The following is a 16018-nucleotide window of genomic DNA, read 5'->3' on the forward strand; positions in this document are numbered from 1 at the left end:
CATCAATTTTTCTAGGAATTTTCTTCAACAGGAAAGAGACGGCAAATACTATTGGTACACTTGTCTGATATGTTGGTTTTTCTACAATAAGATGAGTGAATTGGAGTCAACATGTATGGGATTACTCAAATGTGTTTGTTAGAGACATCTGATTAATTTATAAAGTTATTCCATGGAGTAACATACTTAAAAACATTATTCTTTGTATATTTTCCAGGTATACAAGCCTTTAAAGCAGAAAATTTATCAAGCTGCTGTTCTCCAAATTAAACTTGTCTGTAATGGTAAACCTATCATTTAATATTCTATTATAGGACCTGTCATCAATAGGGTATATGTAAAATGACATTTAAGAAAGAGTGTAATATGCAGTAGCAAAAATGGAACTCAGTCAAAATTCAAGATAGCTATTGCACAAACTGAATGTTTTACTGTTGGTAATTCCATTTTGTATTTTCCTTGTAAACTCTAATTGTTGCCTGATCAATATTTTGAAGAAGTACTGCTTCAAGAGCGAACACCGTAAATTAACTTGGAATAGTAAGCCATCACCTGTAGAAAAGATAATGTAAACCCCAATTAGAAAAAAGGGGGTAAATAGCTATAAAGTTATAGACATTAAAGCTAAAGCCCAGTACTCTTACTTTATGACTGGTGAGACTGACTTGCTTGATGGTTAAGATCAAACTTAGAGATAGAGATTAAATACAGAGGTCAAGAAAACTCCATATTTGGGTCTTGCCCTCAAAGTCAGCCTGAACCCAGGGAACAAGAGGACTTCTCCAAGGAGCTTTGCAACTCTGGGTCACACAACCTCCTGACAAAGGAGATTGATGAGGCTGCTAGAGAAAAAGCCACTCAGTGCACCTGCTGCAGAGGAGGGTCATGGAAAAAGGGAGACATCCCTGATGCTTTCAAGGAAAGGCACATCATTGAGAAGACCCTGCCTAACCAAATGGCTCTAATGGAGCTAAGACGCTGCTCTTAAGTTCTCTATGAGTGACCCCTGTGGAAACTCAGCTGACTCTTTAACAGACAGGAACAGGTCACTTTGACCAGCTTGATCTTAAACACCTAGCAAACCAGTTAAAAACAAAGTATAGCCATTCTTGGGCATTTAAAAATAATAGTAACTATCAAGAGAAATTGCTAGAGTCAGAAGTTTTTAGTCAGTTTAAGGCCTACAGACACAGGTAGGCTTAATCTATGTTTGCTAGTAACAGCTTAATCTTAGAGATCTCTACTAAATGTTGTGTTCACATTCCTGATAACCTAGACAATGTTAAAGCTCCCAAATGAAGGTCCGTCCTCTCCAACCTTTGCTAGGCCTTGTTATGGGAACAAGTTCTCAGTTCTTCCACCCCCTGGTGAGGAATTATTGACTTCTGTCATCTTTATGATATTCATTGGCATGTTCCAGATGCTGCAACATTTATATTTTATCAATCTCACTTCAGTACTCATGTCTTTTTGTTCTTCTCTCATAGAAGCACACATCCCCAGATGCCTTTATAGCCTGCTCTCCCACAACCAGACTTCTACCATGAACCCCTCAATTGAACTGATTTCTAAAAAGGAACCTCCAAACTGCTTGCCCCACGCTGTCCACTTCCAGCTCGAAGAAGTCAGATCGGTCATCAACCCTTTTCCCTACAGCAGTGAAGGAGTTCCTAGTGTTAGAGGGGTAAATGAAGTCAGAATTGGGAACAGGCAGTTAGTGTAGAAATAGGAGATCAGTCAAATCGAGAAAATGAAGTCCATGAAAATCATCTGCCTTTGGAAGCCTAGAAGGAGAATGAACTTTTTACATCTCACCTGCAAAACCAACGCCAGTCACCTAGGCAGGAAGGAGAGAGAAGGCTTCAAAAAGAACTGAAGAGCAAGATTTTTAATTTTTTTTATAAAAAAAGAAATGGGGGAATGTAAGGAACCCGGCCTCCCAACCACCTGTCAATCTGCGTTCCGCCCGCCCCTCCCGTTACAGGAATTTCGGCTTACGTTGCCGTAATCTTCCTGCCTCCCACATTACGATCTGTCATTGGTCCATCACTCAGTCTGTAATAATTCTCCTCCACGATTGGTTCCTCTCAGCCCGCGAATTTCCAATATCTGAGGAGAAAACCCTGCGCCATCTTCTTTTCCTTCTTCCCTTCCCCGAGCGGACGTGAATCATCCACATAAAATAAAAGTTCCTCGTGTGAGCCCTGTGTCTGTGGAGCATTTTTCTGGGAGTTATCGACGAACCATAACTGCCCCTAACAAAATCCACCAAACAGACAAAATCAGAGTAGATAAGTTTTCAGAATCAATTGACTCATTTTATCTGTGGTACCAGTAGGAAAGGAATTTCATGGGGGTCATAGCAGTAGTATAGAATATTTTTCCTTTTCCAAGAAGCTACCAGGAAGGAAACTCTATTATTTTTAATGTATACTTTAGTTTTTTGGTACTAGGCATTTAACCGAGGGGCACTTTACCACTGAGTTATATCCCCATCCCTTTTAATTTTTTAAGATGGGGGTCTTGAGTTGTTGTTTAGGGTCTACATAGCTGAGGCTGGCTTCAAACTTGTGATTCTCTGCTCTCAGCCTCCCGAGTTGCTGGGGTCACAGTTGTACACCAACATGCCTGGGGCTAACATTTCTTAATATGCAACACAAGCATAGGAGTTGAAAACTGATACTACCTCTGTTATGAATTGGTACTAAAAATAAGTTGTGAACAGTAAGATTACATCATGTTCATTTCTAAAGTTATGAAAAATGAAATAAATCAAATTTTTGTGTGAATTGTTTATTATCTACATACCATAGCAGCGTAATTTTGTTACAGCACAAGGGTTTCCACTGAATTTTGTACATTCTAAGAAAAACCATTACCAACATGAAAAATTTTTGTGAGACAAAGCATTACATCTGTATTAGAAACCTACTGCAATATCTTAGGTTATGAAAACCTGTGCTGTATGCATTAATATAATCATGGAAGGTGCAGTACAACACGATCCTGAAATGAATTAAGACCCAGATGAACTATATATTTACTGAATTCTCAATAGTGTTTAGTTCCTGGATGAAGATGTGTTGTCATACAGGATTCTGTGAAGATATGAGTCCCCCCCCAAAATGAGTGAAAGACACAAAACACAGGCATTATAAACATTGTTAGATGTATATGCCCCAAACTTCAGCTTTCTTTTCATAAATCCTTCTACATTTCAAAAGGTTTTATTAAATTACATTTTGTGAAGATTTTCAAAAGCTGTATCTCTTGTTTGAAAGTGTACAAAGTTCAACATGTAGCAAATGTAAAGAGGCCAAAACCCAGGGATAAAACAAAATGTGAGATATAGAAGGCTTTATGATAAAATACCTTATCTATATATTCCATCCTATAATCTCATAAATCAAAGCTCTTAACTGTCTAGATTCATATGTGACTGTATTCTTTCCAATATGCATTCTTTCTTCTTCCAGGGGTTGTTCTATAACAGCAGGTATGTTTCTGCCATAAAGCTCACAGTGTTCTAGAAACTGCACACATTCTTGAATAACATTGTCACGAAGCACTATCATGTGCTTTGACATGTTTTCTAATAAGGACAGGAAACATCTTTTGGCATAGTACCAGGTATCCGTTCCCAGCTTTTTACTGTAAGGTTCCAAGCTTTTGATAACTCGAGAGATACCAAAGTCATAATTTCCTTTGGCACAATAAAGTGTTCCTATCACCAAATTCACAATGCAGAGATGGTAGATTTTCCTGTCAGGGTCATCATAGGACAGCTGCTCTTCCTCCTTTTCAATCTTCCTCATCAACTCTTCTGCTTCTTCATTTTGACTTGTCATAATATAGGAAACACAGAGGTTTGCTAATACAATAGCGCTAACATTCAGGATGTTACCATAATGCTTCTTGACTATGGGTTCATAGAAACCAATGGCTTCTTTGTATTTGTTCTCCTGCATGAACAGAACATGAGCCACATTCAACTTCCACACATCATGGTCATTACAGAATTCCACAGATTTGCGGAAAATCTTTTCTACCATTGAATAATTTTCAAGATTCCAGTAGATCTTTGCCTGGGCCATCAACACAGGAATATATTTCTCAAGAGTGTCATCATATTCATTCACTGCCTTTTTGACAGTTTCTTCATCTCTTCTGTGTCTTGCTTCCTGTACTTGTTTGGTGAGTCTTCGAAGCTGCTCAGTCAGCATTCCTGCTAGGCCATCAAGTTTAATGAAAGCTTCTTCAGGAGCCGTCTGGCAAGTGATCATGGCATCCAAGAAGTCATAGAGATAGGGTGTGAGGAACTTATAAGTCAAATGGGCATTTTCTGCCAGGACATCTGCTGCCAGGTCAAAATACTCATACTTACAGTAGAGCAGCAAGAGGTTGCCAAAAGTCTCTGGGGGGAAGGGGTTCTGTTGGAGCAAAAACTGTAGCTTCTCAAACCCTTCTGTAGGCTTGGCATCCATGTTCATGAGTGCCTGGTTGTGCAGGGTCACGGGGTCCAACTCTTCCTCTGCTCTAGGTGGCATGTCAGTAAGGGTTTCTTGGGCTACCTCATAGTTTCTCAGTTGGTATTCTATGGCTGCCTTGAGGTTGAAGGCTTCCACCAGAGCAGTCTGGTGGAGGACTAAAGTGTTGCCAACACTTCGAATATCAATGCCTTCAGTGGTCATGCCCACACCAAGTTCTGGGTGCTGACGGATCCCATGCTCAATAATGTCAGCAATATGCTTCAGAGCTGGGGCATAGCGTCTGCTACTATAATAGGCCAGTGCCAGATTGTAGGAAAGGTCAGGCTGGTAGCCTGAAGACTGCAGGGCTGCAAAGAACTTAGAGCAGGCAGCTTCATAGTGTCCCTCCTTGTACAGCAAACAACCCAAGTTGACCTGACCGTCTGGCTCATTCTCACTTCCACTCTCTTCTCCCCCTTCCCCACTGAGCAGCTGCTCCACCAGGCTCCTGGCCCCTGGAAGGTCACCCTCACTGTACTTGATAGCAGCTTGCAGGCGCAAGACCTGGCTGTGGTAGGCAGGGTTGTCCAGGAGAAGGAAGGCGACCCGGGTGGCCTCTGGATAAAGGCAGGCCTTGTACAGGGCTTGGGCCTGGTACAGGCGGTACTGCTCGAGTTCCGGGTGCAGCTGGCTCAGCTGCTCATAGCACTCCGCGGCCAGCGCGAACTCCTGCAGGCGGTAGTAGCAGTAGGCCAGCAGCGACAGGCCGGCGCGGCTCCTGGGGCTCCGCTGCAGCTCTGCGCCCAGCAGCTGCACCGCCTCGGCGTAGCGGGAGTAGCGGATGAGCCGGTACACGACGGCGGTGAACTCCCCGTCGGGGATCTGGGCGCTGCTCAGCCCCGCCATAACGGCCGGGATTGGGGCGTTTGCTGGTTTCTAGGCAACCAGCCCGCCGGAAGCGGAAGTGTTTCCGGAAGTCTGTAGCGTACACTTTAGCAATAAAAATGAAGCACTGATCTGAGTCTCTCAATTTCTGGTTTTGTCTAGAATGACTCAGGACTCAGATGTAGCCCAGAGACCGGCAAACGAGAGTAAATTCTTCAGGTCTTACGGGCGGAAACTCCAGGCCGCTGCATGCACCGTTTCAGTTGCGCGGCCTCTTTGGGCGTTGCTGCGGTGCATGCTGGGAGGCGTAGTCTCTCTCACGTTAAATCTTTGGGGGATATGATGTCACCTAAGTTCCCGCCTGTGCTTCTGGTGGTTTGGTTTTTTAACTGGAAAAAGAGCCTAAAAATTTTGTTGTATATTAGGGTATTGTAGTATTGCACATCCCCTCCGTGTTAAACCGAGAATTTTTAAAAATATATATTTTTAGATGTTAATCGTCCTTTATTTTATTCATTTATTTATATGTGATGCTGAGAGTTGAACCCAGTGCCTGACTAGTGCTAGGCAAGTGCTCCTCCACTGAGCCACAACCCCACCGCCAAACCGAGGATTATTGTCTGTGTTGTGTCAGCTGGGTATCTGGAGAAGAGGAGCAATGTGTAGAGTCCTGTGTCCCTCGAGCGTTTGACACCCGTACATTGTGTTCCATACCAGTGGTGTAGTTTCATTTTGTTTACGTGACAGTAACAGATGGAAAAGGTGGAATTCTTCTGTAATTAGAGTTGATTGTTTTTATGCCTTCCTGAATGTCCAATTCTTCAAAACAGAGTACTGCTGCCTCCAGGAGTCTGGTCATTTCCAGTGTTTGACTGACTAGAGGAAGAAGTACTGTGAATGTTAGTTGGCACTTCCTAGATACAAATTTATATCCAAGCATCTTCCACCTGCTTTTTTTTCTCCTACAAAGAACAAGTATTACTGAGCATATGTACATATTTAAACTTGGCTGTATCCTTTGCCCTGGTCCTACAACTTTCCCTATCAATAGGACACTCATGTCTTCTATGCTTTTCATTGTTTTCTCTAGTACTAAACATGAATATGGTCCAAATAAATGTATGTCTTTGCTATATAATTAAAGACTGCAGTGTATGTCCATTAATAAGGAGGGGGTATGTGTCTTCTCCTTTATAGCTAGCTATCTGACACTTGTCCCTTGGAAACTTAGACTCAGTATTTTAAAATCCTTATGTGTGGACAATGACCTTAGGTAAGTTGCTATTAAAGTAAAATGACAAAGAAACAAGAAATATCCTTTCATGCCTTTAGTATTTCTGATTTGCAGAGATGTATTTACATCATGAAAACATTCACCTTTGAATGACTTCTAAAAAATTGTCTGAAAAATAAAAGAATGATTTACTGTCCTTCAAATTTCTTGATCCCTACAGGAATCAGTTGGAGTTCTCCTTCCTCTTTCCAACAGTACCTATCTGTGAGCATAGCAGCTGAATTGGGCAGAAGGGAGGTCATTCTGTATCTCCCTCCTTATTTCATCTGATGCTGCTCCGGAGGCCTGGCTTGAAAAAAACAGGACAGTCAGTTTAGACAGATGGAGGGCAGGGTCATTTTCAAAATGAAATGAGTGCACCAATCACACTGTGAAATTGGCATGACCATCATTGCTGCTGTGATAGAATGATTTTTATTTAGTCACTGATAGGCAGTTGGGGAATAGATTAGGTTTTTGCAGGGAGGGGTAGGTGAAAGAAAATCCTTTAATTAACAATAGAAGTAATTCTAGAAACCAATAAATTAGGTGAAATATTTTGAAATATAAAGGATCATTTTGTTTGCAATAGAATCTTGAAAAGCCGAAGCATATATTATAAAGCAAGTGTATCATCCCATTTCAAGCAATAGGAAAGTGATTCGTGATTTTAATAAAGCGAATTTCAGACTTGTAGAAAGGGATTAGGGATTGAGAAAATTGTGTGAATCTCAGGGTAGATTTTGCTGCATAAAGGGAGGCATGTTTACCATGTAGAAGGGTTCAATTTAAATATAACATATAGGAGCTTTAAACATAATGTTTAATTCTGAGCATATTTATGTTCTGTCTGCCAAAACAGGAGTTGATCAAATCCCATAGTCCATTTGTTTGTATAACATATCTGGGATTTTCTTTTAAAACTAGTTGGGAGGTATATTTCCTTATTTATTCTGCAAATGTGACTGCTTCCTGTTGTTAAACATTAGTAATTCATGAGTATTTCAACCACAGCTGTGGGTAAACATCTTCCTTGATAAAGGAAGTTTTTCTACAAAATCATTTTCCATTTGTTATTTCTTTTCCCCTTCGATTTCCAACCATTTTTTTCAGGATGGCTAGTTCGGGAGCTCAGTTACCTTGCATTCATATTCCCCCAAACCCATCTCTCACTGTGAATAGGGAAGAAAAGAATAAATTAGTGCCAAATTGATAATGTAGTTGACTAACTTCTGAAGGCGCATCTGTTCGATATTTTAAGACATTTGAAAACACTGTATGCTGAATCAACACTTGGTAATATTTATGCATAGATGTTGAGACATTTCATCCCATTAGGAGCTTTTCTTTCATGCTAGTTCCACCTTATCGATATTTTAATTATTTTTCCTTCTTGATTATACTTTATTTTTGATCAAGTGGCTTGTATTTTGGGGTTTATGGTGTTATTTTCTAAATTAACCTATGAGGGAGAACACAATAGCATTGTGATTTATAAAAGGGATTAACAGAGAAGGCAAAACTGTGGGTACTGGCATTTTAAAACAACCAGTCATCCAAACAAAGAGCTACGCTAAGCTCCTGTGTTTATACAGTACTTTCAGTACCAGGCCTGCTTTGCCTAACTTCCCTCATTAACCCTCACAGCTCTTTTGTGAATTAGGGGATACTTATTTTTGGCCCCACTTTAAAACTTGCAGACTGCAAAGCACAAAAAAGCTAGAGGTTTACTAGTGATTGCCTACACTGGCCAGTAGTGGGCCACACTGCACCTCTTCCCTCTCCCTCCCTGGGCACCTCCTCTCCAGTCCTTTGAATTGGCTTTGGATCATTTGCTGCAGTTTGTTCTAATAGAACAGGCACAATGGTGTAAGAATTTTAAAGTTTAAGCACCGAAGCCGTGGTGTAATTGTATAGCGTCAGTGTGGCTGGCGGCCCTGCGTTGACGCCATCCCCCTGTGTAATTGCCCATGCAAATTTGAGCAATGTGTAACGGACATAGGAACCCAACATTTGGCTGCAGATTCTCCTACCTCCAGAAAAACTTTAATTATTTCAAGAACCTTTTGTTATTTTAAAAATGCCATCCCAGGATCCCTCTCATACAGGGGAACATCACAGATCAAGACAAGGTTAATGGGCTAAGTTTACAGTCAAAATTTAAATGCATGCTTCCTCCTTTCAGCCCTTCTCAAAAGAAATAAAGATTATTCCAGAGCTTTAGTCAAACATTAAGCATTTTATTAAAAACAAATATATTTAGGTCTCTTAAAGCAGACTTTCAAAATCATGGATTAGTCGCTTGTGAAATGGACAAGCATTCTATAATGTAGTATTCTTACAATGAAACACCAGCCTGGGAAATCTACACAAAGGAATGTCTATAAACCACTCAGTTGAAGACATACTTTCCTTCTTTGTGTAAAACAGTAACAATTAGGAAGCAGTCAAAAGGGGATCTTTTTTAGATCATTTCACATCAAAATAAAATGGGAAAAGCAATATCCCCCCAAGGAAATGAGACTCAACAAAACCTAGCCTCCTATTTCCACGCTATGCTGCTTTTTTTTAAAAATCCAACTAAATATAACTTAACCTAAATATAAACTAAAGCAAAAGAAAAATTAAGATTCTAACATACTCATAGAGAAAATGAACACAGAGATAAATGATGGTCTCAAAGAACACATTTTTCACAGCAAATACTTACTTACTTAATAAAACAAACATATTTCTGTACCAGTGTATACATTCAATGACATTGGTGTAGTTATGCTACGCAGTTAAGTAATTTACTTTTAGCACTGCTGAGAAATGTAGCAAACATGCAAGTACATTCAAAATAAATTTAAAAAGATGTACAACCCAAAATTACTGAGGGGAAGATAGTGGCACAGATAATACAAGCACAATTTTGGGCATTGCTAAATCTAAATGCTCATCATGAAATTCTCTAGTTCTACCTCGTTTTATTTCTGTCATTTATGTGTTTTATTCTATTATTGTTCACTTAGCAAGTTTATGAAATTTTGGCCTTCTTGTAGCTAGACTGAACCTTTAAAATTCTGGTATATTTGAATTTAGGGCATTCTTTGCAGCAAATGTCAGAAGAAAAATTTCATTATGTTATTCTAAAGCAGATAATGTAACTTCACTGTGGTAGAATTGCCCAGAGTTTTTAGAGTCCCAAATTAGGTTTTGTTTTGTTGCCTTAATGTATCCTTTTTGTCTTTTTCTCCAGTCAAAGCGTTTTTCTTTCTATTTAAATCTTTCTTAAATAGATTACTGTCCCATGTGATGGAAATTGTTTCATACCATTACCAGGGATGATACTATTTTTTTTGGTTGTTTTGTTTGTCTTTCTGCAGTTCATAAGAGTCAGCAGGAGAAATGGATTTTCAAATAATCATACCTTAAGGTAAATTAAGCAACTGTGCTTAATGACCTACTGCAAGTGGGTAAAATATGATAAAATTTTGATACACAGAAAACAACTGAATTCTAGTAGCATTAATGTAATATAATATTATACTGATATAAAGAAATTTAAAGATTATTTTTAACCCAACATATTTTCAAATATAAAATGCCTGGAAATGTATAGGAATCTCAGATTTTAAAAACAGAAAACACACATTCAATTTTAACTTTTCTTGACTCCCTTTGTAAATTTATTTCTAAACGAATGACACTTTGTAAGACACCTATGATATGAGAAAATCTACAATTGTTCTTTATGACATAAAAGAATATGTGTTTTTTAAAAAATGTATTGATGACCATATATTTCATGATCAATAGAGGCAGGCTGAGACCATCTGTAATAAAATTATTTTATATTTCTACTCCACATATGTAACTTTATTTTGTGAGAAGATGATCTCTTTGGGTTTGTGTCTGTTTTATTTGAGAAGAATAAACAAGAAAATTATCTGGAACAATTTTAAAAAGCAAAACACAGCTTGGTCCTTTGGTGTGGAAACTGAATAAAAGTTAGTGGTTTTATTTAACAAATGGAAAACCTGAGACTGGTAAGTCCCAAGATGACAGGTCTAGTCAGTGGCAAGCTAGCATAGAGTTCTGGTCTCCTGTGCACTAGATGGCACCCTTCATAGAATGCCAAGTTGCCCTTACCTATCAGGATAGGCTGCCTTGTAGGTTGTACATGTATAATCTACATACTGACTAATATGAATAGATAACATCTGAAAAAAAACATATCTCAGAAAAAGTAGGATGAAGTCATTTTCAGCCATCAGTGCTAAAAGACTCAACAAAGCAAACATAATCTGGTCAGTTTGAGGTTTTACAAGAAGGCTTGCATTTCAAATGCCCTTCTCCAATAGGAAGTAAACATTAACAATAAGGACTAGGACAATTTTCCTTCTTCTGTTTTGGAAAAAGCAGAATATATGGGTAACCATACACATCTCACATTCTTGGGAAATTAGAAATTATTTTACAGAAGGATTAAAAATACCTAAAATTACCAGAAGTTCAACCTTTAACTTCCAGGGTTGTAGATACCAGAAGGGTTGCCACTGTCCTTTACACTCTTTCCTGGCTGTGGAGGATCAGATTTGTGGCATTAGTCAGCAGTTTCTGAATCTTGACCCACAATAGGAAAGATACCCCGAGACAGGAGAAATAGATGGAGGCAATTACAAACAGCTACTTGATTGATGGTTGACATTGTCAGGGCTCCACTGTATGGCAGATTGCAATGGTGTTGAACTCCCCTTGCTACCAGTGGATGTTGCTATTGGCAACCGTGCAGTGAAGCCAATAAAAAGGCAAGAAAATGAGAGGAAAACTCAACCTTAGTGGAAACCGTAGGGTTTGTGCTATAAATTAAGTTCCCCTTAGCAATATGCAGCATCAATGTTCAGGGTAGCTACAGTGCTTGTAGCTGCCTGCAATCTCTGACAGACCCTGGGTTTGTGCTTTAAAATTTTGCTCTAGATGGACTGGCATCCCTTTGCCTGGGACACTATTTATTTATTTATTGTTGGGGAGGATAACAGATGTGGACTCATCTCTGCCTCACATGGACTGATTTTCAATTCCCATTTGTGATATTAACATGATGTGGCACAATACCCAGAAACACCTGCAGTGCTTGTGAGCTGCAGACACATGATGATCTCACAGACCAGGGTCTATTCGTAACTCCACCCATCCTTTGTTCATCACCTGAAGGAGGAGAGACAGCCCTGCAGAAGCTATTTTCCTTTATAGCAGAGTGATTCGGAAAACTGGCTTAATAAAATCCATAAATCTGAACAACCTCCTCTTACCTGCTCTGCGGAGGCAATTTTTCCTGCACTCATTTTCTCTCCTAGTTTCTCCAGTCTTCCCTGCAGAGACAGCTGTAAAGCGTAGCTAGGAACATTATTTTTTAGTGCTCCCACTCCTTCCTTCTCTCCTTTGTCAAACCCCTCCCTGCTCAATTGTCTCTCTTTCCTAAGCAATTGATGACGGGATTCTACAACCTCATTTTTTTGGTTGGAGGTGCCATTTTTCTTTGTTTGGATTGACTTTCACCTTTCCTTTGGCAGTTCCCCTAACTACCTGCTTCATTCCTATCTTTCCTTTATGGGTCTTCTTATTTTTTCTTCTTCTTCCTTCCCGCCTCCTCATTGCCTGGTTTATAATTTTCTTTTGCTTTGTTTCTTGCCATAACAAAAAATCTCACTTCTTATCTATGATTACCTGGTCCCCCTCACTTCTGTTTTTGCCCCTTAATTTTACTCATTCCTTCAAACATTTCCCCAAAGACTCCTCTGTGCCAGTAAGACAAGTCCCTTCGTGGAACGTGGCCCCAATTTCTTTAAGATTTGAATATTAATATTAATAACTGATATTGATCAGTAAAAGTAAGAACAAAAATGTTTGGTGAATTTTAGATTTTTTTCAGAGCTGGAATGAATCTCAGGTTTCACCTGAGATTTTTCCAAGTCCCTAGAGTCTCTTTGTGGACCACTGTGTATGTGATCGAAGAGGGAAGATTTGTAGGTCTCTGAATCCCCAAACTCTTGCTTCAAACAGAGGACTTCATCTTTTTGGTCTCTAATATCTTGGGAATTCCTTGAAGATTCATTTGAACAAAGTTCTAAGGTTAAGATATGTCTGAAAATCATTTCCTAGTGTGATCTCATTTGACAAATTAGGAAGCAAGGTCAGAAAAGTTTAGCCACTAGTCCAAAGTTTAGCACTTGTCCAGTCAACAGTGCCAAAGTTATGATTAGAAGTTGTTCTAGCATCATGTTCTTTGAATAAGACATACCCTGTCCTCAATCTCAGGTACAATGAACAGCACAGCAGCATTTTAGTCATTGCATCTATTGAATACAGTTTATTCTTATCCATTTTAAATCTGGTTTCCTACAAATTATGTGTTTTCTTAAACTTTCAAGCATTATTTCTTGATTGTTTACTTACAGTAACCTTAAATTTTATACCAAAACTCATCACTGGGAGAACTCAAGCCAGTCAATGCTCAGTCTTTTGACTCTATTGTGTCCTGAAAATATCTCTCACTGTTGGAAGTAGTTTCTAGATGTTCATATGTCACTTGTGGTCAACTTGGCTATGAATTTCCTCTCATCTTTGCTTTAATTAAAGTCTGTTAATCCACTCTTCCTGTGACAAAGAAGGCTTGTCTACAATGAAGTCTGAATTTTAAAACTCTAAAAAGGGACCATGATCTCAATGTAGAGTTACAGATCTTGTATAAACACCAGTCAAGAAACACATCTGCTGTATTCTTACTATGGACCCTTTGTGGGGAAAACTGGGTGGTATTTATAAGGACAGTGCAGTTTTATCTGTTAGGTGGATGTTCTAAAAGCTCTAGTCCATCATTAAAAACCTGTGTGTTTAAAAATAAAATACCTCTGTAGAATACAACTCTGGATTCTTGGGACAATCTGACACAATAGGGCACTCCGCGAGAGGGTGCAAAGGCAGTGGCGTTTGACTTGTAACCAACAGAAGAGCATATACAAAAGGAAGCAGCTCTATGACACTGTCACTGTTCTGTGCAGACTGTCCTCAGGTCCCTGGATCCAAACCAGCCTTCTGCCCACAGCCTTTGTCTCAGCCCATGTTGTTCATCAGGGAAAGTTGAGGATCCAGGCTCTCTGCCCCACCTCCTCCTTTGTCCCTTTGTCACTCTGTCTGCTACTGACCACACTTCAGGGTGAAAGCCTGGGCATGCTTCCCAACACACCCGAGACTTTAGGTCTATCTGAGCTAAAGGAACAAAAGGATGATGTGTCTGAACTGAAGCTGGTTCATCAGGCTACAGTCATTTTGCAGCAGCTCTGGGAGGACAGAGGTTTAGTTTTGGTCCTCTCCAGCCACCATGAGGCTAGCAGGGGTAGGTGAGGCAGCTGAGACCAACAGTCTTTTTTGATGCATCTCTTCCCACTTACTTCGGTTCGCAGCCACTGAATCTAGCATCGGCTTCAGTTTCACATTGACCTTCACCAAAGCCTAAAATGAAACAGAAAACAGGTGGGGAGAGAGGAACAGAAGTCACTGATAGATAGGATTTTCTATCTTTCATTTATAAGGAGAATGGAAACTGGCTGTAAGAAGAAAAGAATTATTTTGGTAAACCTGAGTTAGTTACAAGAAGTAATGTGTTTATTACCATTATGTTGTATTAATCGAGCCTATGCAGAGAATGAAAAAATAAGACAGGACAGCTATGCACAGCTGCAGGGGGAGCCAGCCTCATAGACGCCCATCCTATTTTACAACCACATCAAGCAAGACAGGAAGCAAAATATCCAGCTGCTAATATGTGGATCTTTGCCAGAGAGGGCTCCACATCTCAATAGACTGTGAACTTGAATTTTCACAAAAAGAAACCTACAATTGTATTGTAAAAAAGTCCACATAAAATCCTGAGGCTAGAGGAGGGGCTCATTTTTAAAGCTAAAAGATCTGGGAGCTATGCTAAATACAGAGATCAGCATGGGGACTTCTATGGAAACAGAAACGACAGAAACGGAAAAGAGCGTGGAGGAAGAGAGACAGAGAGCTGTTAGAGGAGGGGAGAGGAAATGTAGGGCGTGTATGACCGGAATCAGAGGTCCACGGGCTGATGAAGCTGAGGCGGCAGAGCTCTCACTTGGCTCCACACCCTTCTAAATACTGCAGTATTTAGCTTTGTGTTTTATATCTATCTATCTATCTATCTATCTATCTATCTATCTATCTATCTATCTATCAATCAACTATTTACTTATTTATTTATTTATAACAGAAGAGAGGAACACTGGAATGGTTTAAGCTTCTTAACTCAAAACCTTGATGGAATGAGGGCCCGGCAGTAAGATTGCGCCTTCGGATTTAATGTGCATGCGTCATTCTGCAGGGTCAAGGTCCTGCCGGGTGGGCCTTAGGATGCCTCTGAAGTGGGACTAGAACAAATTCAGGAAACAATAGGCAAATATCTTTCAGGTCAGAGGGCAACAGAGTTCACTCTGCCCAGCAGAAAAACTCCATTGTTCTCTGCCTGACTGATTTTTTTTTTTTTTTAAGTAAAAGAAATTTAAAAGTCTCTGGAGTTCCTTTTCTTTCTTTTAAATGTATGACTATCTATATTTCAGACTTTTTACTTTTCCCTGTGAAAGGTTTCAAACATATTCAAACAGCAAAATATGATTAGCAGAAGTATCTACATGTGAATAAGTATGAATAATAAATGTAAGTAAAACCACCCATGTAAAACATACGATGAAGGGTTTGGGAGACTTTATACTTTCTGGACAGTCTAATAAAAATGAAAATAAGATTTGGATGACATTTAATCTTTTAAAAATGTGGTCTTGATCTTTTTAAAACATGAGTGTTTTGTTGTTGCTTTTAAAATAGCACTTTTCTTCCCTTTGTAGTTATTTTATGTATTTCTCAAGTAATATGTTATTATTAGAAAATGCCAAAACATAGGTTGAAAAGAAATAGGCAAGAGCAATAATTTGCAATCCTATAACTAGAGAGATAATTACTACTAACACTTGGGTTTTGTCTTGAATGGAATCCCTTTTGTATTTTCTAACTGGACAAATTGTTTAAACATCAAAAATATATTCACAAGGTAGTATTTTTACAATAGCAGTTTATGAATGGGCAAAATATAAGAGAATCTATGGATTTTTAAGCATTTGTAGTTTTGGGCCTATTTTTCCATCTCCAGGGTTTCAAAGAAGTACATAAACCTGGTGTGGATATGGTGGATCTTCCAGTTATGAACATCTGTGTGTGGGATACATTGCCAATGCTTTATGCACTTCATTTTATATATTCCTGTGCACTTTACAAATGATAAAACATGTTCCCCACATGCTAGGATCCTTATACTCTAGAAGAAAATTAAGAA

At 39.2% G+C, this 16018-nt stretch overlaps 2 protein-coding genes across 2 annotated transcripts in view; both read right to left on the reverse strand.

Annotated features, from left to right (window-relative positions):
- Positions 1-2791: 2791 nt before the first annotated feature.
- On the reverse strand, positions 2792-5500 carry LOC124980222 (tetratricopeptide repeat protein 30A-like). Its single transcript, XM_047545571.1, has one exon. It carries the CDS (start codon positions 5373-5375, stop codon positions 3378-3380), a length of 1998 nt encoding a protein of 665 aa, XP_047401527.1. The 5' UTR covers positions 5376-5500; the 3' UTR covers positions 2792-3377.
- Positions 5501-8899: 3399 nt separating this feature from the next.
- The window catches only part of Pde11a (phosphodiesterase 11A), a 378401-nt gene continuing 371282 nt past the window's right edge, over positions 8900-16018 (reverse strand). The window contains exon 20 of the mRNA XM_047545134.1: positions 8900-14124. Coding sequence (XP_047401090.1) covers positions 13969-14124 — 156 coding nt within the window. The 3' untranslated portion in view covers positions 8900-13968. The remainder of the gene's footprint in view (positions 14125-16018) is intronic.

This window comes from Sciurus carolinensis, chromosome 3 (genome assembly GCF_902686445.1).
Source record: "Sciurus carolinensis chromosome 3, mSciCar1.2, whole genome shotgun sequence".
NCBI classification, from domain to species: Eukaryota; Metazoa; Chordata; class Mammalia; order Rodentia; family Sciuridae; genus Sciurus; species Sciurus carolinensis.

What these genes read in the sequence shown, in the direction of transcription:
- LOC124980222 (XM_047545571.1), bottom strand. Translation starts at nt 5,375, where the DNA reads ATGGCGGGGCTGAGCAGCGCCCAGATCCCCGACGGGGAGTTCACCGCC.